At 37.4% G+C, this 26,560-nt stretch overlaps 4 protein-coding genes across 4 annotated transcripts; 2 read left to right on the top strand and 2 right to left on the bottom strand.

The window, feature by feature from the left end:
• On the top strand, positions 1 to 4,360 carry LOC140946399 (uncharacterized). The gene is made up of 5 exons (XM_073395514.1): positions 1 to 132; positions 1,612 to 1,847; positions 2,168 to 2,328; positions 2,414 to 2,527; positions 3,663 to 4,360. Exons 1-5 carry the CDS (start codon positions 29 to 31, stop codon positions 3,771 to 3,773), a joined length of 726 nt encoding a protein of 241 aa, XP_073251615.1. The 5' UTR covers positions 1 to 28; the 3' UTR covers positions 3,774 to 4,360.
• Positions 4,361 to 4,956: 596 nt separating this feature from the next.
• On the bottom strand, positions 4,957 to 11,840 carry LOC140946398 (tRNA-splicing endonuclease subunit Sen2-like). The gene is made up of 12 exons (XM_073395513.1): positions 11,632 to 11,840; positions 11,322 to 11,424; positions 11,120 to 11,177; positions 10,238 to 10,612; positions 9,495 to 9,615; positions 8,496 to 8,549; positions 8,270 to 8,408; positions 7,934 to 7,970; positions 7,388 to 7,514; positions 6,903 to 6,936; positions 6,605 to 6,660; positions 4,957 to 5,093 (listed from the first exon to the last, which is right to left on the bottom strand). Exons 1-12 carry the CDS (start codon positions 11,830 to 11,832, stop codon positions 5,031 to 5,033), a joined length of 1,368 nt encoding a protein of 455 aa, XP_073251614.1. The 5' UTR covers positions 11,833 to 11,840; the 3' UTR covers positions 4,957 to 5,030.
• Positions 11,841 to 11,968: 128 nt separating this feature from the next.
• Positions 11,969 to 14,322, top strand: LOC140946086 (uncharacterized). Its single transcript, XM_073395162.1, has one exon. The coding sequence runs from the start codon at positions 12,002 to 12,004 to the stop codon at positions 14,003 to 14,005; it is 2,004 nt and encodes a 667-aa protein (XP_073251263.1). The 5' UTR covers positions 11,969 to 12,001; the 3' UTR covers positions 14,006 to 14,322.
• Positions 14,323 to 14,817: 495 nt separating this feature from the next.
• LOC140946386 (protein smoothened-like) lies at positions 14,818 to 25,190 on the bottom strand. The gene is made up of 10 exons (XM_073395490.1): positions 24,564 to 25,190; positions 23,164 to 23,364; positions 22,748 to 22,920; positions 21,961 to 22,180; positions 21,244 to 21,367; positions 19,603 to 19,695; positions 19,129 to 19,237; positions 17,695 to 17,874; positions 16,953 to 17,024; positions 14,818 to 16,184 (listed from the first exon to the last, which is right to left on the bottom strand). The coding sequence occupies exons 1-10, from the start codon at positions 25,110 to 25,112 to the stop codon at positions 15,989 to 15,991; spliced, it is 1,917 nt and encodes a 638-aa protein (XP_073251591.1). The 5' UTR covers positions 25,113 to 25,190; the 3' UTR covers positions 14,818 to 15,988.
• Positions 25,191 to 26,560: the final 1,370 nt, after the last annotated feature.

The raw sequence follows: 26,560 nt of genomic DNA, 5'->3' as shown, positions 1-26,560 counted from the left end.
CCAGCGGCTACATAAGAAGAACGCCAACATGCCGGACAGATCAAGGGAAAGAACGAACGAAAGAGGCGACAGAAAAAGAATCAGCTCGGCAGTCGTGGTATCTAAATCCTTCCAAAAAGCTCAGGAGAAACGGTAAGGCTTAGTTTTAGTCACCTGCCTGAATTGAAAACAAACTGCTGGATTGATAATGGCGAAAGAACCTTACATAAACAGCTGCTGAAAACCTAAATTTCTCTTAGCTGCATTTTTTTGTTGATTAAGGTTGGTAGCGTCATTGATATCTTGATACTGATACACGCATTAGTTTTCTTGAATGTGAACAGAGTATATCCCGACAATGAAGTTGGGTCAAACGGCAGTGAACTTGATACGGGATAACGCCATGGATCGGATTATAATGGTCTCGTTGATCAATCTTGATGAAGGCACCGTCTGGAAAATCCTACCCTGCGAGCAGAGGCCCTTCGATCTTCCTAGATAAGACTTATCTAGGAAGATCGAAGGGCCTCTGCTCGCAGGGTAGGAAAATCCAAACTGTCTACATCTGTTAGCCTTCTAGTAGATTGTGGTTCATGTGAATTTCAGATGGCAAATTAAAGCCAACTAAAGTGGAGTCACGAGCAAGCGTTTGATCCAATCCTCAATTCAAGTTATCTTTGTGATACTTTGCAATCTTTTATTAGCGGATAATAAAGGCGGGTATGGGTGAACTATGAGCATGTTCATCTTCTATTTTTAAAATTACGGTTTTATCAAATAAGTTGATAAGGTAAATTTAGCACTATAAAGAGATTCTGAAACTTAACTCAGACAATGAAATGAAAATTTCTGTGTTTTACTGTTTCTGGATGCAGCAACTGAGTTTCTTTTGAAGTTGACTGCTTCTTATCTTCTTTAGTGACCGTTGTAATTAGTTAACCTTTTAAGCCCCAGTATCCACATACAAATTCTCCAAACTGATCTCCATACATTTCCTTAAAGAATTAGTTGAGAGAATTTGATGATAGATCAAGGCATTTTCTCTTGTGTGATCATTTTGTTAATTCTCATAACTTATCTCTTGACAGTGTTTGGATATTGTTAGGAGAAAATTGATCTTGGTCACTATTGGGACTTAAAGGGTTAAGCCTAGTTTGTCATATGCCACTGACCTACCTGCAACATGGCCACCAGAACGTACCTCCTTGGTTACTAATGAGAATGGAAGTTGCCAGCAAGAGAGGCCATCCCAGTCTTTACTGCTGCCATGCCTGCAAAGTTGACTTTAATTTGATATCGCAGGCACAGTGGCAGAAAGGAGCTGTAATCTTTCTTGTTGCAGGTGGTTTATCTTGCCTTATGATGGAACAGTATCCTAGATAGTCCTGACAGATATGGTGCAGGTAGATTAGTGGTATATCAGAAGCAGGCTTTACAATCAAAGCCTCCTTGTGTAACCATCTCTTGTCAGCAACAATCAATGGTGGCAATTGCAAGAAAGTGATTATCAAAACTTTTCTTGTTAGATAGTTGCTTATGTTTGACAGTTTTGCTTTACCAAGATTAGTTTGGTCTATAGTCAGTTGGTGAAAATAATTTATTATTTTCTCATATGATTGAAAACAAATCCAGCCATTCTCCGGAGCCGAGAAGAGAACGGCGCTATAGACAAAGATCTCCTGATGGAAGCCGTGAAACTGATAGAGGTGCACGTAGAATGCACATGGATCGTGAGGAAAACAGAGAAGGAAGGAGGCAAAGAATAAGTGAACGACTTGGTCCTCGCACCAGAAAAGGTGATGAGCCTGAAGACAACGATGACAAGGATGATCGTGGGTCGAGATGGAAGCAAAGAAATGAGCGATTTTGTAAGTAGGCCTGTGGTACGATTTTGAGGGAAGGCTAGCAGTGAAAAGTATGTAATTTTGAAGAAGAAGAATTCTAAGACCAGAAAACTCAGAAAAAATTCTGAGCTCTGGGTGAAAATCAGACATAGAAGGTTTTGGGTGATAATATGTATAAATAATTTTTACAAATAATAACCAAAGACTGAAAATGATATTATTTCATTCTTATGGTGTTAATGTTGCTCAAAAATAAAAATAAGTTGGTGTGACATTTTCACAAAATAATATAAACAAATAAAGCCTTTCAAACCTGTAGCATTTAATTTCTATTCATTTTACAGCAAGAAGAGGAAGAAGCCCACCTTCCTTTGCCAACCAACAAAGACGCACTGTTTTTGACAGACTGGATAATGGACCTCCAAGAGGAAGAGGCTTTGATCAGAGGATGATTGAAGTTGAAGTCAATCCACAGGACGTCCCTCGGGGAAAACGTTACTTCATGGTATGTTACTGTTTCTAAAGAAACCAACACATGTTGCAGTGTTTGGAAATCTAATGCGAATTATTATTATTATTTTTTTTGGCAGCATGATGACAGGGAGATGCCTCGTCGTCAAAAGTTGGACAGATCAAGAGCACGCTCAAGAAGTCCTTTGTGGGTGCATGACAGATTTGATTACTTAGAAGGAGAGGAGGAACAGGTACACGTAACAGATCATGCTACATATGCATGAAACTACATTTTAGGAAGCATATTTGACGGTTAACAACTACCCCCAACGATCAATAAAGAAAGATCATGACTTTTTTTGTTGTTCACAAATAAAGATGACAATAGTTTTATTGAATATTATCTTATTGACCATACAGTATGCTCTGGACATTGTTGATCCTATTACTCAGTATGAAGAACACTACTGTAACCACATATTAACTTTGTAAATGGTACTATCCTGCATGAGTCTCTCATTGATTCAGTGGATAGGGAATTACCACGCCTGGTGTTTGGGATGTTGTACATATAGATTCAGGTTCTCTGGGGGACCTAAGATGTAACTTCCTTTCTCCAATGCCTGGAAAATGTGATTATTTCATCTAATCAGGGTGCGATGAAAGTCATTTTTACAGCTTGCCATTCGGGCAAGCTGTACCTAGCTTGTACTAATGTGAAAGTCATTTCAAGTAGCCTAAAAAAAAATTGATGAGCAGGATTATTTGTAGTTCTTGTGTAATGTGAATTCCCCCTAAAAAATCCTTTGCCAATTGGGAAAGTTAAGAACAGAATACACTAGCCCGATAACAAAATCCACTAGCGCCAGGCCATCGGACACCACTTTCTTTGCATGCTGCTAACTTAATTTACCCCTTTTGTCAAGTTTTCTGATGCACTGTTTCTGTGTCTCAAGGTTTTTCCTTTCCTTTTTTTGTCTGAATCATGTTACATCAAAATATATCAAGTAACAGCAGAGCCAAGATCTGGAACACGCTTCCTCTGGCCCTGACGAGCGAGCATGATATAAATATGTTTGGGTTTGGCCTAAAAAGGCACTTTAGATCCAAGCCAAATTGAGCCTCCAATACTTTCACTATACTTGGTTGTTCCAATTTTTTTTATCTGTTATTGTTTTTTGTGTTGTTTTTTTCTTATCATCAGGGCCCCATTCAAACCAGCCTCGCTGAACTGGGCACCCTTGAATAAATATTGTTCAAAATTAAAATACCTAAATAAATTAAAATGACATTTTTATTATGATGATGATGACAACAATGATGATGTATTTTATTCATTTTAAAATAATTATGTTAATTTTCCTTGATAATTTTTATATTTTGTAGGAAGAAAAAGGTGAGCCTGAAGGTGATGACAAGGAAACAAAAACACAAGATGAAGAAATCAGTCAAGACCAACAAAGGGAAAGAGTCAGACAAAATCACTGGAGAAACTAGTCTTTTTCTGAAAACTTTATCAAGTCAATCTTGCAAAGGGTGTCAATTTGTTAACTGGCAGCCTGGTGAATGGTTTATTGGTGAAGATTGCTGTTAAGTCAAAAGCCTGGTCTGACCTGTCCAGTGTCCTTAAACATGGTGCTGTCGGCTGGCTATTCAAAATGGAAGAGAAGCTAATTTTACCTTGAACACTTTTGTTAGCAAGAAAGTTGCAGTTTCAAACATTGTACTTGAAGATTGTCAGGCGCAATGAAAGTTGTGCTGAAGAAGAAAAAACATCTTAATGTTGAAGAGCACTGCTAAAACAGCTTGTTTTACCACTGTCATTTAAAAGGAGATATTTGACTTTATATACATGATACCAAGTGTTCAGTACTATTTACTTCTGCCAACAGCTTTACCCAAAAGTTAGCTTAGTGACTACAATGTAGGTTAGATTGGTGCATCATTCTATATACAGTGGTGTTTTATATTGTATTATATGGTTGTTCCGAATGGTGTAGATGTCTCATTCAATGTGCAATTTGTACATTAGTTTGTTCAGTAGGGTTTACTGCAACAGTAATAAACTTATCTTTATCAGTAAAGCAATCATTTAGTTTGATTCATATGAAATAGGATTGTTGTTGTTGACAGCCTTGACCGGTGAGGTATTACTAATTGTTAATGAGAAAATAATAGTAATACAAATCTTTACGGCATATTTCAATAACATGCAACCTCTAAAGTAAAAAATTTCATTGTAACGGTTATGTTTTATGCTTCCTTCAATCATCTTGACAGACCTTTCAGTAAACATGAGGTTTTCTTCAGTGGATACAAAAGTTCATGTAACTATGTGGGCTATATACATGGAGCCCTATTATGATTGACAGTATAGCAAAAATCGTAACTGTTGATTTAATCTTTGACTTTGTGTGGTCGCATGTTATTGAAAAGTGCAGTAAACTGGAACGTCTGGAGCTTGTTGTATGTCCTGTTGTAAAGTTTTGGAAGCTTATTGTTTTTTTAGATTACTAACCCGGTGCTGTAAAGCCCACAAAAAAAGGTATTTTGAAACTGAAAAGTCTGTATTCCTGTGTTTGCAATATTTCTCTGATTCATTGCTCTTGACACTTTGAGATAAAATCTCTATCTCCATGTAGCAATATAATTATTATTCTGCACTGTTGATAAGACGAGGCAGTGCCTTTGAAGTTATTTTCTTTTATTCTTTATTCTTCTGTTTATGTCATTATTAAACATTGTATTATCTCATTAAGTTCTGTCTTTGTCTGGTTCTCTTGCTCTTTTGGGAATCCACCTTCGAAGAACTACTTCCTGTTGAAAAAAATCAGAAGGAAGTTCAATAAAAGTGTGCACCCTGCAAGACTACACACTAAGGAAAATCAAATGGAACCTGGTGCTCTAATCCTGTGAAATTCAGGGTGTCCAGCATAGGATTTTCCAGTCATCCAAGAGCAAAAGGGATCATTATACATGTCTGGGAAACTGCCCATCTATCCCTCCCCTAAGCCAACATTTTGACCTAAGTAAGAAGTGAATGTTAATGTTGGCTTAGGAGAGGGGTAGGTGGGCAGTTTCCCCAGAAAGGTATGATGATCCAGCAAAAGTAAGGCACCAGGGGCGGGCAACCAGGCACTGCACAAGCACAACCCTGCTGCTCCTGTGTTTGTTACTACCTACAGTAGTGTAGATTTCTGGGGACAGAACAATGTTTTAACATAAACATTGGTGATATCAACTGAGTTGATAAGGTTAGTTAAGCCTGCTTAGTTGAGCTGTCCCCTCACCAAGATACAAATAATTGGGGAGGGAGTCTTCTGATTTTATTGGGGGGAAAGGGCCAGCTGTACAAAGGCTAGATCTGATTTTACCACTGTAATGAGATTGAAAGGCTGGTGTTTGAACTGCTAGCCTTGTATCAGTAAGAGTGAATCCAGAGCCTGTTACCTGTTGGGGGACAACTTTGACTAATTACTTGGCCTTGAAACAGTGATATAACAGCTGAATTTGTGACAAACAACATAAACATGGATTGAAAATGTGACGATGACAAAGAAGCAAATAATTATAGTGGAAGCTCTCGTGATCAGAAACCCTCAGGACACAAAAAAGGTGTCTGTAACTGGAGTTGGCTGCTTACTGGAATGTAAAAATACAGAGTTTGTAAATTACAAAGGTTACGGATGCAGGCAACAATGATCAAAGGTCAAAACGCTTTTGCTCCGGGGCTGTTCTTTGTGTAAGTTTCATGTGACAGGAGGTCAAAACAGGTGTGATCAGATTACAGGTGATAGTAGGTCCAGACGTGTGTGATCAAAGTGTGTTCTGTGCATTCCAAACATTCTTAGTGGAAGTCCTGAATGCTGGCCTCATACATGAGATGCATGCGTAATAACAACTTGGAGATTAGGATTGCAGGCACCAAGAGGAGCCTGCAAAAAGTAGGGTCTTGGGCAGGAGGCTGTAAGTAGAGCTGTCCGCTTACTTGAGTGTTAAGAGCTTCCACTGTACAATGTTAAAATGGGGAGAGGGACATAGGTTTTGAAACTCAGACTAGGGACATATGTACCCCCCCCCCCCCCGCCGCTCCTTGGCCCAACCCCACCTAAAAAGGCCTCCTTACAGGCTTAGTTAGTCTGCATAGAGCTGGTGGGATTTGTGGGTGAGTGCTGTTTGTGTTTTAGTGGTGGAGATTATTGAATTCCCCTTGCAGCTCCACTTACTGCAAAGAAAGTACCCTGCACATAACAGTCCTGCTGAGCTAAGCAGGCTATGGCTTACTTCCCTAAGGGTTAAACAGAGCTACATGTACCAGAGAAACGTACCTGTAATTTAAATCTTGGGATACAATTTGGTGACATCATTTCTTCTTTGGTCATTTCTACTTACAATAATATGAAAAAGAAACAAAAAAAGAGCATGAATTGTCCAAGCATTAGTGTTTATTTAATCAACATTTGTTTTAAAAGAATTTGCAGTGTGGCCCTTGTTCTTGTATCTGACAAAGATAGAATACGTGGGCAAATGTTTCAGTATTCTTGAAGTGCCTTAATTAGTCTGCAGCCTTGCCCAGAGTTTTTGTAGGTTTATAGAGGAAAGCTGTTTCCCTGAAAACATGCTTACCTGATGGTTTAATGACATAACATATCATCACTTCCTAAAAACAAACAATTTACTATAATTAGAATGATCCACTTTAGCATGAGATAAAATATACTTTGAGTTCAATTTCATTTTTTAGTTGTTACACATGGGAATAAATGGCAACTCACTTCTTAGGTAATGGCTATATTTACAGACATGTACATGTAATAACAGCTCTGTCAAAATGTCCCAGCCACTTTAATAATCTGCTTATCTCCTCCAGTAGACCGGGGTGACTTGGTATTAATATTTTGCTGCCTACTTCTCTTGCTCATGGCCTTTAATTTTTAATTTTGACAGGGCTGGTAATAGTCTGTACTGTTTAGGATTTCATGTGATTCTCCTTGGCAGCTTGCTTAATATTTTTGAGGTCTACCACAGTTATAGCGGAAGGCTACCAAACATTAAAGAAAGGGAAAGGAAGTGAAAAATGGATTTAGAGTTTTGACTGTTTGGTGTCTCACCTTAGCAGCATGTCCACTGACACGACTCACTCCACACAACTGAGGCCATGATAGCTGCCTACAAGGATTGCTGTTTTTGTCAACTTCCAGTGATTGTGAGTCAACCATTTGGACAATGACTGAATAACTGAAAGAAAATGGGTACACTAGCTATTTTGATTTGAGGGGCGGATCCAGGTTTTTTTTTTAGGAGGGGGTGCACTCGTCTCTTGCTCTACTTCAACACCAATAAACCACATAGTTTCTTTTTTGCAGAATATCAGTTGTATTAGAAAACCGCAGGTCATCTCGGGGGGGGGGGGGGGGGTGCGCACCCCCTGCACCCTCCCCCTAGATCTGCCCCTGGATTTTATTGAAATTAACTCAAGATAGACTAAGAGGGGAGGGGGTGGCTGTACAGAGATTCAGAATCAAACAGGAAAGAAAAGATATGTGATAAATTAATAAAATGTGCAAATTTTTTTTACTTTCTTGGTTGATATCACTGAGAAAAAAATGAAAAAAAGAGAATATGTTTTTAATGTACAAAAATTATAAAACCCTTACCTTGAGTGGTAAAAGGGCATGCCCTCTTTGTAAAGAACTAAAAAAAACATATTCATACTTAACAAAAACACAAAAAAAATTTAAGTTGTATCCAGCAATTTAAGAATCTCTTGAATTAGGCTCTTTGCTTAGTTTATTCAGTTAGGTTCCAGACATTTTTGTTCCCCAATGGCTGATTTTGAACCTTACATTATTTTTTTCTTTTTTTAATCCCGGGCTCCCTACCCCTGCTATTGGGTTTACATTATCACCTCAAGTTTTAGACAACTGCCTTAAGGATTTTGTTGAGACATGCACAATGTGTATACAAAAAGTGCTTCTGATCAATGATCTTACCAAAATCAGTTGCATACTTGATTCCTATCTTAGGCACCCAGCCTTTTGATCTGAAGTAGTGATAAGTTATATAACTTGGAAGGAAATTTCTTTTTGCAGTGCAAAATGAACACCACATTTCACTCAAGGACATGGGCTTCTATTATAAAAAATCAAAACAAAATGGTCAATTAATTTGATCAAATAAAAGGCTAACCACCTTAAAAGATTAGGCCATATTGCCTACCTTATTGCTATCCAATACTGAGAGGCATCCAAGTCCGTAAGAGAGGAAAAATGCCTACAAGATAAACTGAATTAGAAGTCAAATTGCATCAGATAATGTTGTAATCTTTCACTGGTTCTTCTCACTGAAAGACTGGAAAATTAGAAACATTGTAGAGTATATACAAATAGATAAAAGGATCGGGAGAACTAGAAGAGTTTAATATGTATACACCTATAGTACATGTACAAAACTGAAACAGAAAGTTACAGAACTTAACAAGAATATTAAAGAGACAACAGGCTCCACGTCTCCTCTCCCAACCCTAAATATAAGTCAAGATAACTCACATAGTTTTAGAGTGTGGGTTATATGTTTGGGCTTATAGTTATGCACTTACTTCATGTACTGGACACAGATGACAAAAAAACAAAAACAAAAACAAAAACCATGAAACAAAACCAAGCACTGATTTTTCCCTGAACAGAAAACAAAGAAGTCTTTTGTTTTATGTCATCTGTGACCTGTACATGAAGTTTTGATCTATACATGTAGTTAAGCAGTTATCTGTGTATATTAAATCTATATTTGCCTAATTTCAAACTGAGGAGGGCTGGGTATGATTCAGTTTATTATGGGATAAACAACATGAGACCCACATAGTCAGGAAAAGCTCATTGAGATGAAGAAATCTCTAAAGTTCGGTGTTGATCGGGCAGTTACTGAACAAGTCAAGATATAGCCATTTAAAACCTTGAAAATTAATAAGAGATGTATAGAGTGCTGGTCTGGACATCTCTATATTTCTTAGTAAGTTCTGAAGTTTTTGAATGGCTGTATCTCGTATACATTTTGTAAGCCCGGTAAACACCAAACTTGAGAATGCTGCTAACCTCAATGTGCTCTTTCTGACTACAAGGTTCTTGTGTTGTTTATCCCATAATAAAGCGAATTGTACCCAGTCTTCCCCCTTGGTTTGAAACTAGGCAATACTTAATAAACTTTGAAAGTTTTGCAAACCTCCTCCAAACTCAGTTGCAGATGCTCAAAGACTTTGTAAGGGTCTTCTTGCTTTTTGCCTTTGCTTTTAATTTGTGTTTGTTTGGTATCTTCGTTCACTTTATCAGACTTGTTTTGACTACTGGTTTGAAAGACAATAGATCAATATTACACCTGTACTATTTAAGTGATCATCCACCTCCCATAAGCGACTACTTCTCCAAAAGACCAAATTTTTCGCAGTCAAAGCCCTATTAAAGTTAGAACCTCTTGTAAACGACCAACTCTCCTAAGCAATCACAAACACTTCTGGGGCTCACGATTGAAAAATTTTCCATTTTTTAACCACTTGTAAGAGCCCACTTTCTGCATTGGTGTAGTCTCTTTTTTTGCTAAATGTACTTAAGCCACTCTGAGTATGCAAAAAAACTTTCAATGCCAACATGGAACTACAAATATATCAAACTTAGAAATTGCTTGCAATTATTTCTCTTCCAAAAAGCACATGTGTCAGAACCATTTCTTGGAGAGAGCCTATGTAGTTCAATATTTCTTGTAAGCAACCACCTCCAGTAAGTGAACACTAACTCTTTGCATTTTAAGTGGTCGCTTATGGGAGGTTGAACTTTACATTTTCACGTATAATATTAACAGAGCAGTTCCCCAATCACACTTCACTGTTCATACATGTACCCTAGCTCTACTGGACAACTCTTCTCACATAGCCGAATGAATTAATATGGTATTCAGGGCTTGATCAACACCTTTTCCTCATGACATCATGAACAACCTCTTCCAATTCTCTGTTAGTAACATCTGCATCAGTGTCTTCCCCTGAGTTACATCTGGTACTATCTTCATCATCGCTTGAGTTTACACTGATCTCTTCAGTACAGCTTCCATCCTGATGATCATGATGAAGTTCACTCTCACTACAAAAAATGTCCATTTTAATTCTTTTCGGAGATGGACTTCCATCCTCTTCATTAGGAAGACTTTCAATATTTTCTGAATCAACCGTAATCTCTTGATGATGTTGGGGACGTTCTATGCAAGTATCTACAGCCTCCAATTTCAAAGGATCATCCGTGAGAATTGCACCATTTATCTGTTCCCACCATTGCTTATGATTTTTAAACCTGATAATTGAAATTAAAGATGTACGATGTAAAAAAATGAATATTAATAATGTAATCCTAGGTCAAAAGAAACTTACATAAGGTTTAAAAGCAATTTTGTTGTACATCTACATCTACAAGCTTCCAAAGAAAAAACTAAAATAAAATAAAATAAAACAAAACAAAACAAAACAAAACAAAACAAAACAAAACAAAACAAAACAAAACAAAACAAAACAAAACAAAACAAAACAAAACAAAACAAAACAAAACAAAACAAAACAAAACAAAACAAAACAAAACAAAACAAAACAAAACAAAACAAAACAAAACAAAACAAAACAAAACAAAACAAAACAAAACAAAACAAAATAAAATAAAACAAAATAAAATTAATAATAAAAAAGGTTAAAAGTCAGCATATCAGCCATCACGTAAAAAAAAAAGCATTTGCAGCAAGCTTAAAGTTATTGGCAGTCGAATCAACGTCTAAAATATTAGGTGGCAAGAGAGTTAATAAGTTCTTACCGTTCTTTTTTTATAACTCGAAACTTTGATTGTCTGATTTCTCTTTCTTTTGGTGGTACTATGAGAAATAGAAAACATATGGCTAAAATAAAAGTTGTTATTTATATAATAATAAAGTTACAAAGTTATTATGCTATAGTAATCTTTTTTCCGGAACATTTTAATATATGATCAATTAAAATTAACAGTTCTCTGCACTTACATCTTCTTAGTTTTTCAGACTTTGAAAAAGCCTTTTGTGAAATATTTGAAATCACTTCATATTCAGGTTTACTTCTTGATAGGAAACCTTTACCAAAGAAACCCTGCAACATAAAAACACAGTATAAGTGCGCGTTCCGTTTAAAGGTAACAACACCACAAACATCAGACAAGGCTTGGGAATGGAATAGGAATCTGCACTAAGCAGGCATAGAGTTAATTCATATTTTAACTCTAGTATATTAAATGTGCTGAAAAGTAAACGTAAATATACCTCAAAGTTATGATTTACTTAACCCCTGGAGACTTACCATCCTATAGAGAAAAGTAAGGTCGCCTAGATCTTCAATTACCACACAATTATCTCTGAAATGTCCAGTGTAATAATACCATCTTTCACTGCAAGGCTCTTTGGACGTGATACTTTGAATGGGAACAGGAAATGGAGCATCTTTTGGATGGGATTTAGCACCTTTCTTGCGACGAGGAAAACGAAAACCTGTGTCCGCCATCTTGATTATTGATCGCAGGCGCGTTAAATTCAAGCTAAGTACGTCATGTATGCAAGTATTCAAAAGTATATCCGCTGATGCTTTGCAGATTCGAAAATTCAAAATGAGGGTAAACTCAACGGACTGAAAGAGGCTAGTAAATGTCAAAGAAGAAAAGAGTTTCTTTACCATGACTACTGGAGACCTAAAAAACAACCTTCGAAAGTTTGTTTCAGAGCTGAAACAAGTTCACTTCCCTCAAAGTGAACTTGACCTCAAAGGAATTGCTCAGGGAGTTCCAAAAGCGTTTCTTCCAGTTGTTCATCATGTCTTTCTGGATTACTCAATTTCTTTGGCCCAGTACTTTGCCAATAAAGAGTACGACCTGTATGGGAAAACAGATTTGAGGTTCATGGAAGCTGTATACAAAGTTCTTCGAGACGAATTTGGTTACAAACCTCAAATTACAAAAGAACAGTTTCTTACAATCGGCTTTGCGGAAAGAAAGATCCTCTCTCTTTGTGAAATTCTGAAACTTTTGAGAGGAAAACATGATGAGCTTAATCCCAAAACCAAGAGTGAAAGAAAGCGGGGAAGGAACATTTCACACCTGACCAGTAAAGGTACCACGGAGAAAGAGAGTTCTTCAGTTATTAAAGACGTTATAGCCAGATATGATTACTTTCCTGGGCCACTTCCAGTGAATACAGACATGAAAAGATTTCAGAGCAACAAAGAAGCAACAGAAGCCGGCTTGGGGTTAACAGAACCTCTTGTAACTCGAGTGATTCCTGATGAGGATGATATCATTATGAATAGTGAAGAAGCTACAAGATGTTGCTCTAAAACACCTGGCAAAGATCAAAGCAGTGGTACTGTTCCATCAAATTTGGTTGTTAAATCTGTTAGTGATGAATGCCAATTTGGTGTTAAATTTCCAGTGTCAAGAAACCTGGAAATTAGATCAAATTTTTGTCAACAGCCTCAGTTGAACTGGATTACTGGACATTCTCAGGGGAAGTCAGTAACTAGGGAGGATCAAGCCAAGGAATCTCAGCCCTGGCCAACCAAATCAGCAGAAGCACTTCCCTCAGAAGTTCCATTGTCCTGTGGACCAAATCCTTCAATCTCTGTACCAGCAAGAATTCACACCATCCCTTATTCAGAGAGATCAGTATTGTCTTATCCAATGGACTTGGATACTACTGTCAACATGCAAACAAGGCCTCAATCTATTCCATCACCAGTATGCATGACAACAGCCCCTACACCAAGTCCTGACTTGATGCTTACACCTGTCATTAAGGGAGTTCATCATTCCACTGTTCCTATTTTAAGCTGTCAAAGAGAGTCAGATTTGCAGGCATACAAAGTCCCAGTAGTAGAAGATAACCTTCCAGCCACAAAAGTTGTACGACATTCAAATTCATTTGAAGCTGTTTCAAATGTTGCTGTTTCAGCACATCCATCTTCAAGTGTTGAGAATGTGACCCAGGTTGTTGTCCTCAAACAACAAGTTCAGGAATTACAAGAGAAGTTTGATGCCATGACCTTGTTAAACAATGAAATGTCAGCCCGAGTGGTGCTTCTGGAGAGCAGAATGAAGCTTCTTGAAGAAGCCTGTGAAAAAAAACCATGCTGTTCTTGTAATAATCACCCACCAACAAGCGAAGACAGTACTTTACAAAAAGACATTGTGTCAGTTGTGTCTGGTTTTAATCTTCATGGTGACAAAGATTTAGCTACAAATGCATTGACAAATGAAGAAATCAACAATCATACAGGGAATGACAAAACTGGGCTCAAGCAAAATACCACTGGTAGGAAACTGTTTAAAGAAATAGTAACATCAGCTGGCAGTGGAGATAACGCAGTTTTAGAGTCCTCCCATGACAACACACCATCTACTTCGGACAAGTCTGATAATGACCATGATGATGATGATGATAAAGAGAATAAAATAAACTCTGAAGAAACACCAAGCAAAAGTAAAGCTGTTTCATCAAGCAAGCAAGATGACGTTATTGTTATTAGCCCACTTCCATCAGCTTCAAAACTTTCAGAGGTTTTTGCTGACTCCACAACCAAAAACACCGTAGTGAATGTTCATAAGAGGCTTCAGGAGACAAGAGAACTACTTGCAAGGACTAATAGGGATTTTGCAGCAAAATTTAACCACTACCAACTTGAATGATATTATCTGTTTTGTGTGAATGATTCTGAAGGGAAAAAACAAGATCATTTTATTGTTTACAGTCTGCTCATCAAGAAAGTTATGTCCTGTGTTAGACCATAATAATTCAGCACTCAGTTATTGAGCTAACAGGATCATAACTGACACTGATTACTGCACATTCATACACCATAGGCTGCAATAAATTTCATATACTGCCAATTGAAACCTTTTTACCCTGGTCAATGTTATTCTTGTCTTATGACTGGAAGTATCAAACTATGTTGTCACCACTGAAACCACAATAAAATTAATTTAACAACCATGCTATCACATTGTTAGCATGCAAAGATAGTAGTGTCCAGTAGCTTGGGGCTAGTGGATTTTGCTATCGGGCTAGTGAATTCTGTTATTAATTTGCCCGGCGGGCAAGTGAAGTTTTTTGAGGAATTCAAATTACAGAAGAACTGTGAAAGCAATTTTGGGGGCTGGTTGAAATGATGTTTGGGTTAGTATTACAGGTACTGTGAATGATGAATAATGAATGATTCCAGTGTTTTAGGAGCTTAACTTTTTGTATTACTTAAATTTGAAGTCCTATGTTTGCGTTTTTGGACTTTAGTGCAGTGAGTTCACAAGTTACATCATGGCTTGCATGCATTAATAGATAAGAATGCAGGAATTGCACAAAATGCATATCTTCAAACTTGGGGTTTGACTATATGTATTAACTTCTTAGGTTGAAGTCTATTTGCTGTTTTACTGTTTGCTTTACAGAAAGCGTAAGTCTTGGAGGAATAGAAGACACGGACATAAACTATTGCCAAACAACTGTGTTATGATAACAAACTTTCTATGTATTCTCTGGCAGTGATAATAGAAAGAGTGAATTAAAGCCATAACTAGAAATATTGGTATGCTGCATCCATCTTTAAAAGTTATAGTCATGAACAGTAAAATCAGTTTTATTGGACTACCTTCTAAGTTTAAACTCACCTACTTTATAAAAAGTAATGGTATCACAAAGCTGACATACATTTATACGTCACATTGTTTGTAGGTCTTCACTTGTAAAGCAACAATAACATTGGAACAGTAACAAAGTAAATCTAAGGTAAGAAAATTTAATAGTATAGAAAATAACAACAGTAACTAAATTGTAGATACATAGTGCTATCAGTAATGCACTTTCTTACCCATCGTTTCAGAGAATATTAAATCTGCACCTGACCCTTTCTTCTTCATTTACACTATCAAAGTACTAGTAATGTTAATGAATATAATTTATAGCTATAATCTTGTAGTAACCATTCTAATAGGCCATTTCCGAGTTGCCCCAAGCCTCTGTTTCAAAGCTAGGCTAAGTGCAAAGAAATGGATATGAAAATGATTTTTTATTCTCGTGCAAATAAAACTCATTTTCGCAAGAAATATTTTGCGCTTAGCCTTATTTTGAACGTGAGTGTTTCTGGAACTCAGTAATGGCCAGTTTTGAATCCTTGATCTTAACGGGGTTGTTTCCAAGGTTTCAGGTACTCTTCTTTTTGAAATAGTCAGACAACTACTTAATTGCCCTATTCATGATAATAGATCATTAAACAGTAAGGAACCATCTCTGTCACAGTTTTCATGTTAACTAACATTGGGTAGTTGTCTACAAGATGTCTAAATTGATCAGAAAAAGCCTTAAAGCCTAAAAAATTATTCAAAGTAGACACCCATAAAAGCAGAAAACCTTCAAGACAGAGGAAATGTTAGTGACTGTCATGGAAAGCTGTTAATAGGAGTTTTTTATACATGTACTTTTGCATGTGCAAGAATCTTACTAATAAATAAAATATGTTAATGTAATTATTTTTATATTACAAAATACCTTTGAACAAAAAATTCCTTTATATGTACCTGTTGTGATTTGAATATAGTCTTTACTCTGAAGGTTATGGTGGTCTATTGTAATGTAGACAAAATACAAAGACACATTGAAATCACAACGTATTAAATCTGTTAACTATTGTTTTCTTGAGGTGTCCATTCTGAAAAACTCTTAAGTCTTAGTGGTTCTTCATCATCATCATCTTCTTCTTCATGCTGGTAACTTTGTTTCTTATTTAAGCCACAAGCTTGAATGGTTTCCTCTGCTTTTTTAATTCCATCTAGTTGTATATGTGGGTCGGGAATGACAGGATATATAATGGCAGGGCTGGAATATAAACAGAAACCATTTTACATGTCAGTAACCACTCAACAGAATGCAGGCCTTGTAATAAGGTGTGAAAAAATTTTCAATTTTGATGCAGCAAATTATGCTATTTCCCCAGGCTATTATTTTGCTTAGAATACCTACTGTCAGTAGTTCACAACAACAGTAGAAATTGCAGAATTTCTTCATTAGAACATTTGCATGGTACTATTAAAGCTTATATTCTAAAGGATTTACTCAAAGAAAGGTTTTTGTTCCTTTACAAAGTTTTCTTTTGTCCGCTATTATGAAGGAAGGATTTAATAAATTAACCAGTCGCACAGGATGTGTATCAACTAACCGTATAATAAAGTAAGTTAACCAAGACTCTGATGCAGTGAAATGAAATTTAACTGAGTTAACAACAAAGAGCAACCGATGGCAGTCAGCAGCAGCAGAGTTCAGCACTTGCTCCAAGCTTTCTTGGTCGTAGCTCCAAAGCACATTTTCAGTTTTTTTCTGAGGAGTGCATTGTTTATTTTCATTTTTCGCGCCCCTTCCCATTCCTTTATTTTCCACCATAAACTCAGTGTGACTATTGCCTGGATGACTCTGTGTGGTGAGGGGCTCATGGCTGGGTTGCCAGCATTGCAGCCAGGGGTGCAGGGGGGGGGGGGGGTATCTGTCTAGGGACAAGCCGGTGACAGCAGAGGCCCCCAGACATCCCAGACACCCATTTTCCATACATAAATGCACTGCAATTGTTAACAGGAGAATAAATGTACTTACGCTATTCTATTTTTCATTCTCCTGATAGTTTTGTAGTGACTAAGTTCTGGATGCCTGCGTTTCCGTGTTATCCTGCACAAGTAATAAGAGTTTACTGTGAGTTTTGACGATTAACTGCATAATAGTTTATTCAGTCATTGCACACTTGAAGTACAGAGGAATTGCAGAGACCAAATACTGTCAACACATTATTATTGATTAAGATGAAAATATCTCTGCACAAAGATATATTTGAATTCTCAGTACTTAAGTGGAGAGGTCTAATATTACAAGCAGCCTCAATTTTGGACCTTGGCTACACAAGTGTACTTTCTTAGAGAAAAATCACAGTGACAAGGAAATAAGATTGGAAGTGATTGAGCCTTGTACAATAAGGCTGGAGTGGGTGCAAGCCTTGAGTGACCTGTGGTGCAAAGTCAAATTTACCTAATGTTTCACAAGCCATCAGAAGGCAATGTGTTGGGATTACTCCAAATCCAGGGATTTTTAGCCTGTGCAAACAGCCCTCTCTCCTCCCTCCTCACTCCTCATGGCTACGGATGTTCCGTCTTTGATGTCTCTAGAGGTGAGGAGAGACATCTGTTTTCACAAGCTAAAGGGTTTTATTAATAGGTTTTATTGTAGGTGTGACAAAGGTCTTAAAACTTGGACCCTGGCCATAATCCTAACATCTTCAGTAGCAGCCACATCTACACTGGCCTGCAAATTAAACCCAGCACAGTATGTTACTATTAATAATGACCTGCGCCATAACTTTTGCCAGGTCTGCAATGTATTTGATGTCCAAGTCCAGCTGCTCATAGCAATTCCAGTGCCAAATAATGAAGCCAGTTCCAGCTCAATAATTCCTAGATTAGGACGGTCGCTAACTGAACAGTGTGACTTCCATGTTAGTCCTTCAACGGCTTTCTCTGCAATACACCTTTGAAAGGAAAGCGTACAGCAGGTAAGAGTAACGTAACATTACTAAAATAGTAATGCAGGGTTGTCAAAGGTAGTGGGCGGCCTGTGAAAATAGCTGCCTACTTGGTTAGTATTGGCCAGCTACTCTGCATGGCATTTCTTTACGGATGGTGTTTTAAAATACTAATTATCCCTGGACTGGCTGCTTACTTTGACAGCTCAGCCATCTTCTTCAAAACTTTCTGACAACCCTGGTAATATGTTATTAAATCTTACCAAAGGTTAAGATTAATTTATGATTTATTGAATTGGTGCATGGAAAATAGGCTATGCTGGACTCTGAACTGACACCAAAAACTCCCTGTCATTTTATTTTAGAAGCACATTCAAAAGTAGACTGTTCACAGTCCCCTATTTTTTAGTGAGATCGTTCAGATATACCGCGTCTTACCGTCACGGCTATCTTGATTTTCACATGTACCGAGGGGGCGGGCATCGGGGACTATAGCTCGGGGGGGGGGGGGGGGAGAAAAATAGAGGGACTGTAATAACATTACTGCAGCTCGCCTTCACGCAGCGCATTGTACCAGCAACGCAGGCGTTTGATTGGTCGTTAGACAATAGATGTTAATTTGTGTTGACAACGGGTTTAGTTTAAGTTGCCGACACTGACAAGTCATTGACAAGTCGACGTTTCCATAAAACGTACGCTTTCATAGCATAAGGCACATCCTACGCAAACACACGAAGGATTTTTGGTATTTTGATTAGAAAAATGCTTTCTTGTGTATGTTTGCTGATTTTATTTCGAGGAATGGCCTAGAAACATTATAAAATCACTGTTTCGAAAGGAGATATTTGTAAACATGCGTAATTAATGCTATATGTGTCTGGCATGTTTTTCATCACCAGCGGAGTTTCTTAATTAATGAATGGTAAAAGGCTTGAAACTCCTGTCACGCCTCCTGAACACGAGCTGCAGTGATGTTATTACAGCCCCTCTATTTTTCTCGCTTCCTCCCAAACCGCCCCCGCCCCCTAAGTAGTTTTGACACTCATGCAAAATGGTAGCCCGTAACGCAAAGCGCTCGATCTCGATGATGTTACGGAAAATTAGAGGACTGTGAACAGTCTAAAAGAGTTTTGGAGGAAAAACTAGTCACTAAAGGACCTTTTTTTGCCAAAACTCATTCAATTTAACGAGATTGTAATTATCTTAGACAAATCCTGTGTTGGCAATATTATTAACTTACAGCACAATTCCTGCACTTACTTGATGAAGTTAAAGTAGCTTTTTTCCCAAGTTTCCTGGTTGTGATATTCATAAACATGGCATGCAAAAGTTGTGAAGACTGTCAAAAATGAGATGAAGGAAAAGATACCTAACAAGCATAAAAAAAAATCATTATTTGCACAGACTGTTTTCAAACAACTTTTTTAAAAAAAAGAAAAAGGGAAAAAAAAAACAGAGAGAGAGAGAAGGTACATCCAATCATAAGGAAGTGAATGGTTGGATAATGTAGTAAGAGCAACAAGCAGTTTGCATGATAGTAGAAAATGCAGAATTAAGATGATAACAGTTTACCTGCTGAAGGAAAAAGACAAACTTAACCATGGTTGAAAAGAAAGGGTTTGACATATCAGATCACTTATACATGTAATAGAATGCTGACAAAATATATGCCTTGAGCTATAGGATTTTTGATAGTTGACAACAAACAGTTTAAATCCCAGCTTTTCTTCTTACCTACTCTTATTATAGTTTCCTTTATTTTGTAAGATGCTCTGCTGCTTAAAAGAGTGGGATTTGATCTTCGTAACTTAAAGAGAGTTGCAACTCCTACCAAAAGAAGGAAATTAGAGTAACAATAGGTGAAACACGAAGATCTGAACATGGTCAGGCTTTGCAAGGGAGACAAACAAAAACATACACCAATGCTCTCAAACGGGACATACACACTGTATGTCTTATCTTTGCTGCAGTGTTGAGGGCAATATTTGATAGATAGTGGTATATGGTGCAATGTTGTAGCCTGAGAAGACTTGAAATAAAGATGATGATGATGAAATGTACGGTAAGTAGTTTTAGACCTTTGTCACTTGGCGTCCATTTTGTCTCAGGAAATATAAGCTTTGTCTATGTATGGCTAGCCTCGTTCTCTCTCAAGGCTAGACGTGCATAAACAAAGCTTTTTAAATCTCCTGAGACAAAATGGCTGCCGCGTGACAAAGGTCTATTCCTATCAGAACATACCATACATAGACTTAATGAATTTAAAAAAATGATATTCATGTCCATCTTTAGGAGATCTCTTTGTTTCTTAATTAGACTTCAAAAGAGCTACAATGTATGTCATGGTCATGCACTTTTTTGAGCCAAAGCTGGGCTGAAACCTTGGTCATCTTTTTTTAATTGCTGGTCTTCTGAGTTCAGTTTCATGCCATTCAAAATAGATCAAAATTTCAGTAGATTAAGTCCAGAATCTGGGAAATGGAGGTACAGGAAAAGGAGGTACATGTAAGTATGCAAAGACCCTTGACAAGATTCAGGTCAGAGGAATATTTTGTATACACGATATACTGAGAAATGTTTTACCCATATTTATAGAGATTTGTATGGAGATGCCATGCTGGTGCCCATCCAGGTGGGCACCAACATGGTGGATGGAAACCAACAGAAACTTCTGTTACTGAGTTTTGCTACAAAAGCGTGAATTTATTCCTCAAGGAACTCGGAAACATTAAAGTAATACTTATGCATAAACTGTTCAGATAACAAAATTCTCTGAAATAAATCAGTTTTTTAACCTTTTAAACTTTTTTAACCTCTCTTGGCTGTCATGCAAAAGTTAAGAAATTCAAGCATACTCAATCACAAAACGAAGAACCTTTTTGAATTTGCATGAAAATTAGTTTTCAGCTGCTCTAATGCATCATTAAAGTAAAAACCTTGGTAGGATCGATAGTTTTGTTGTTTGAAGTTTTTGTAGTAAGTCGTCAGTTTTTGTTGGTTTTTTCACAATACAAGGGTTGAACTCAGAAAAGTGGTTCCAACTTTTTCACGTTGCAAATCCATTTCCTTCCTGATTTTCCAAAGCAAAGGGCATGCATTCATAGTGTAGGTAGAAAATTGGTTGATTTTAAATAAAATTGACCCATTATTAATTTTTTGGGGTTTTATTTAGCCTCCTCCGCAGGCATCACTGTCCTCTTTTATAGAACAATTCTTTTCTCCTTTTCTCATCCTCAGATTCCTCATGGTCAGTGTAACCACTGCAAAAGGAGTTGCCCACGAAGGAGGCTAGGTTTTATCTGATTTCAATGTTATTATGGTTTCAAAGCCATATTTAATAAATTCTGACACAGCTTAAAAACTACAACATTGTACCTTTTATCAAAAAGAGTCCTCCAATTAGTAAATCAACACCCAAGGGTACCAACAAAAAACCCACTCTCATTCTGGAATTCTTGTAGCCAACAAAGCAGATTCCACTTAGTGAATTTGCATCAACCTGAAAATAAAATATTAAGTTTAATGGTAATATTAACAAACTGTCACAACTACATTAATACCCCTTCCCACCTCTCCACCTCCCCCTTACTCCACCCCACACCTACTCCCACAATCACCAATATTATTGTTTTTTAAAGTGGCAATTCAAAATCGGTTAGCACTTTATTATTGACGCTGGGTTTAACAGTAACCACTGAGTATGTGATTACCGTTAAAGTTACTTGTAAGACTGATTTAAATGCAACATTGTTGCATCTGACATGCATTGTCGAAGCCTGTGACCTGAGTTGTGTAAATCAAACCTACTGGATATAAAAAAATTGCAGTTGTCATAGGTTTGACTTACATGGCACAACTCATGTTGTTAGCTTATCATAAGCACAGATGCATGTGACAAAAGTTGTAAAATAAATTGGCCTTTAAGAAAATTGTAATAACAAAGGAGTGCATTTAATTAGGCTTTAAGTGACTTTTGACTAATATATTTCTCAAATTCTCCCTTTGAGTTACATTTGAAGGAGAGTCTAGCTGTAATCAGAAGTCACTTGAAGCTTCAATTCAGGTGCCTCCCTTTCACATGTTTGACTGTACCTGTTTTAGTGCAAGAATGCTGACTGTCCAGGTCAGAGGAAGAATCCAGGCTACTGCATGAAAATAAACCACTTTACCAGCAAAATTGTCTCTTGTGCTACCCAGGGATTTGAAGCAGATCGACCAGGAATAAGAGAGGATAACAAACCACACAGCACCCACCATAGAGAAATAGTAAACCAAGACAAATGTAAATATACACAGGAAACAGTCATCCTCACTGCATGGAAGAAAAAGGTAATCAACAGTTAGGAAGAGTTATTTGGCTGGTGCAGCAGCTCGCAGTTACCTACCCTCCCACTAGGCATTTTTAGGGAAGTAGTATTCCCCACCCGCCCATCCCCACTCCCCACCACAGGAGGAAGGAAACAAGGATCATTTGAGGTTTCTGGGTAACTGACCACCTACTCCTCCCCTAAAGTCACAATAAATAATATATTTTGCCCTATGTAAGAAGTAAGTGCTAATGTTCACTTAGGGGAGCAGCAGGTCAAAACCTCAATTGATCCGGAAATACAACTCCCCTAAAAATGCCAGTGTTTGAGACTAACTAGCAGTTGGCTTCTCTGTGCAGCTGTTTTCTGGTCACCATCTGGCCTAAAAGAACCAAAATTAAGCAAAAAATTGTCGAACAGTGATTCGTGATTTTGTTTCTGCTACTTCCAAAAAAGCACCTTCCCCTAAGAGTATCTCAATCAGGTTTCAGTTAGTGTAGACTCAGTGCTTAGCATGTTTTAGGGTAATTTATTAAGGTACAGAGTACACATGATTTTTATTAAAAATTAACCTCGGTTCCTGAAGTCTCATTGTATCATCCTTGCGACAAACTGTACGATTTCTAGCTCCATCAGTGAACTGGATAAGAAAACCCATTGAAGCAGCACAGAAACAAGCGTTCATGTAAAACAGAATTACTGATGGATAGCGATTCTGTGACTTCCATCCAATTAGGAATGTGATCTAGCAAAAAATAAAAGAAATCAATGTCACCATGATATCATTATCAAGTGACAAGATAAAAAATATATATAAAATCAGACTCAACATCAAGACATTGTGTCTCTTTTTGCTAATTTTTATTCTTAAGTGTATAATGAAAATATTTACAATTTGATTCAAATCATAGAAAGTCAACTGAAAAGAAAGGCAGGTACCAACTCCACGAGTAGAAGGGACCGTTATAAGAGAGGGCTGATGACATACCATGGTAAAAAGGCTGCATATAAATGACAGGCTTCCAAATGCTCCCACAAATCTATGAATTCTAGTGTGTTCCACAGTGGTAAATATGGGATTCTCACACTGTATTCCACAGCCCTCTATCCCCTCATACCAGCTTGAATTATGCTCTGTCTCTACCAGGGGTCGCTTACATGCAGACTCATTGAGCTCCAATTTTTTTACCTGAAAGTAAATTTCACACTTTTGTGGATAACTGTTAGATGAATAACATCTGTCATAAACTGTCCTTCTTTGCCATTTAGACATATGTGTTTTTAATTGGAGTGCACGTTAACTATGTTTGATGAACTTTATTAGGTAAGTTGGGCAACCTGGTTCCCAGGTTCTCTCTCCTAACCTCTGTCGCTCTGTAGGGACAGGTAGGAGAGAACCCTGGGAACAAGGTTGGTAGGTTGGAATGGGATTGATGGCAGGGAGATTGGCAAAAATGGGAATTGTCCACTTTTCACATGTTTAGAGGATAGTACCACTGGGTTCCTTTGGTCCTTACCATGAAGAAATATAACAACAACAACAACATTGAGAAAAACAAAACAATAGATATTTTAGTGAGGTTATAATTCTTTAGTTTATATGCTTACAAATTAATTCTGTTAAGGTAATTCTATGCTAAAGTCATAGCTAAGTGCCTTTTTCCCTGCCCAAAATGCTCATGTAGAGTTGTGAAAGAAGTTTCATCATTAATAATTTCTTGGTGATTTTTTGCAGGCATGTCAATAAAACTTGAAAAAGTTGGCCTAACGTGCCAGAGGACTTCTAAAGAATGTCAAAACATCATAGTTGGCCAACTAGATACACTGATCTTCTTCAAGTTGCGACGTTATTGTTTATGTTTTGACTGTAAAATTATCAGCTTGAAAATTTCTTAGTAGTGTTCTGTATAGCTTATCTGGAAATAAAATTTAATTTACATTCTGAAGTGGAGTGGCTCCTAAATGTACATTACGTATCGCCTGTACTTGTATCTGCGACGGAAAAACGGTGAAAGCAGCTGTTTTACGTTCTTTATACTTTTGACATGTTATGTACATGATCCTTTCGCTTTCAATTGCATTGAAATGTTATGTACACAATCCTGTCGCTTTCAATTGCATTGGAAATTAATATGACAAATCTTGAATTTGCAAAGTTATCGAGGACAGTTTAGCGTGAATTAGGTCATAATTTCCCTTAAGGCAGAGTCTGCAAAGTTTTTTTCTGCTACATAGGGAAACTGTTCATCTTTTGACTCGAAAGTAAGTTTAAGGTTACCCTTGTCCCAAGTGCTTTCATTTCTTCTTCATTGATCTTTAGGGTATATATCTCGCTTACCCCTAGGATTTTAGAGGTTTAAATATCTTACACTTTAGATTTTTACTTACCGATCCACCATCACAATTTCCCGGTGGAAATCGATCACACTGTAAAAAGTCCGGCCATTTTTTATGGTAGCGTTCAACTACCTCGCAAGGTTTTCTAGTGGCATGGCATTGCTCTCTACAAGGCAATCTAACACTGCTGTTTTGACATCTCGGTTTATAAACCTGGCATAATAACGGCTGTAGAACTGCCCAACATTTCGATAAAAACTTTAGGCCTTTCCATTCTCCAAGTTTCTCCTTAGCGGCCTGTTGTGTTGGAGAATCAGTGACCAACTCTAACGTTGTGAAGTTGTACATCAACTTGGTACCCAAGCATGTCTGTTCTTCAAGCATTTCACATTTGTAATTAAACCCCTGAGTAACTTTGTGGAACAAATATAGTAAAAGAAATGTGTTAAGCCACCGACGTCCCATAGTACCATACGAAAACACCGCTAAATTTTGAATTTTCCCCTGATTGTAATGAAATGCTTGCTTCCATTCGACACTGTCGCGGCGGCAGATAACATTCCTTCGTTCAAGGTCACCAAAGAGCCTATTGAGTTTCATGTAAAGTGATCTTTGTTTATCGTGTGATTAAATTATTAACTCATTAACTATCGTCATAAAGTTGCTGTTAGTTTTATGTTTAAATCATTTTGTGTCTCCTGTGCACGGAAACTGTGGCCTGCTTTTCTCTGTTGTCATTTCTCAAATTGGGTATACGGAAAGTGCAGGGCGGTATTGTGGCCTACATAAACTCAGTTCAGTTCAGTATACTGACTTAGAGAGATGTGCTTTCATGTAAGGCAAGTACCGATTCCCGAGGGATCACTTAAAAGAAGAGAGTTTTTAAATACTTTTCAGTATTTTTCATTGAACAACTTAATTAAACTTAAAGTTGTTTTGTTGTTATGTTTGTTAGCGTACTTTCCAACCAGTAACAATGCCCCTGATTAGCCTGTGAGTGAGTAAACAACTCGCAATTAATTAACTGCGAAGTTTCACTCTGTATATATAGATACAGAGTCGTTTATTTGCGAATTTTTGTTTGTGTCTGTAGAGATACTTAAATGCAAAATTTACATTTATCAAATCACCGCTTTCTTTTTGGTTTCTTTTTTTAAAGTTCTTAACTTTTTTCACCAAGGGAAAAAACTACTGAATAGCGCTGTTAAAATTTTTCAGCAGATCACAGTCATTTCATTTATTTTTACCTTCCCAATCCAGATAACCATTTCCCAATCTGAATGAGGAACAATGGTCAGCTGAATGGTTAAAATTCCGAGAGGACATATCACAGTAGTGCAAGAGTTGTATGTCTTGTATAGATTGGGAAAGTTTATGGAATCCCAGAACTGCAAAAGTCTCAGGGTGGATTTACATTTATTCATTTGCAGCAGTAATACCTGGTGTACTTTTTAAAACAGTTTTTAAGTTATGTTAAGGAAAGCAATAAAAAATCCTAACAGGCATATGCTGGCTCTCCAAAGCCAGGGAAAAGCGCCCTTGGGACGAGGTTGAGTCGCGTACGCGTGCTGCTCTCGCGTGACGTCTCGCGACTCCCCCAAATGGAGAGTTTGCTCGCAGGCTAAATAAATCCAAGATCCCTTTCGGGACCAAAGAAAATATTGCAGAGACCAGTACTCAGGGGCACCCAACGACACTTTCCTCCTAAACAAATTCCTAACACTTTTTAGGCTATCCAGAATACTCATCCTAGGGGAAGGTGAGTCTCTTCGAAATTGCAAGGGCTTGACGAAATTTTAGATGCAGTTTGACGTATTACGAAAGTGAGACACTTTCTGATTTCTCTCTCTATTGCATTAAGTGAGTCTGAAAATGTTAGGTTTCCTTTTCTCTACGAAAAATAGCCTAACTTAAGGTGAAATGTGAAAATTAAACTTCAGAAAATCGTAGGGGACTTATTAGATATTCAGTGGAACGGTCATCTAGAAATTTTTACCCGTCCTCAAGTGATAGAAAATTCCAGGTAATATTTGCTTATCCGAACAGAT

This window comes from Porites lutea, chromosome 8 (assembly GCF_958299795.1).
Source record: "Porites lutea chromosome 8, jaPorLute2.1, whole genome shotgun sequence".
In the NCBI taxonomy this organism is placed as follows: Eukaryota; Metazoa; Cnidaria; class Anthozoa; order Scleractinia; family Poritidae; genus Porites; species Porites lutea.
This window is presented reverse-complemented; position numbering and strand designations above follow the sequence as displayed.

Excerpts from the sequence above, each read along its gene's own strand:
- LOC140946399 (XM_073395514.1), top strand. The coding sequence starts at position 29 with ATGCCGGACAGATCAAGGGAAAGAACGAACGAAAGAGGCGACAGAAAA. Across the intron at positions 133-1,611 it reads CAAAAAGCTCAGGAGAAACG|CCATTCTCCGGAGCCGAGAA; the intron begins GTAAGGCTTAGT and ends AAACAAATCCAG. Across the intron at positions 2,528-3,662 it reads TAGAAGGAGAGGAGGAACAG|GAAGAAAAAGGTGAGCCTGA; the intron begins GTACACGTAACA and ends TATATTTTGTAG.
- LOC140946398 (XM_073395513.1), bottom strand. The coding sequence starts at position 11,832 with ATGGCGGACACAGGTTTTCGTTTTCCTCGTCGCAAGAAAGGTGCTAAA. Across the intron at positions 9,616-10,237 it reads CATGATGTCATGAGGAAAAG|TAGTCAAAACAAGTCTGATA; the intron begins GTGTTGATCAAG and ends CTTTCAAACCAG. Across the intron at positions 6,661-6,902 it reads TTATGTCATTAAACCATCAG|AAATGACCAAAGAAGAAATG; the intron begins GTAAGCATGTTT and ends TATTGTAAGTAG.
- LOC140946086 (XM_073395162.1), top strand. The coding sequence starts at position 12,002 with ATGACTACTGGAGACCTAAAAAACAACCTTCGAAAGTTTGTTTCAGAG.
- LOC140946386 (XM_073395490.1), bottom strand. The coding sequence starts at position 25,112 with ATGAAACTCAATAGGCTCTTTGGTGACCTTGAACGAAGGAATGTTATC. Across the intron at positions 22,921-23,163 it reads TATGCAGCCTTTTTACCATG|ATCACATTCCTAATTGGATG; the intron begins GTATGTCATCAG and ends ATTTTTTGCTAG. Across the intron at positions 19,696-21,243 it reads AGGACTCTTTTTGATAAAAG|GAGTTGCAACTCTCTTTAAG; the intron begins GTACAATGTTGT and ends TTCTTTTGGTAG.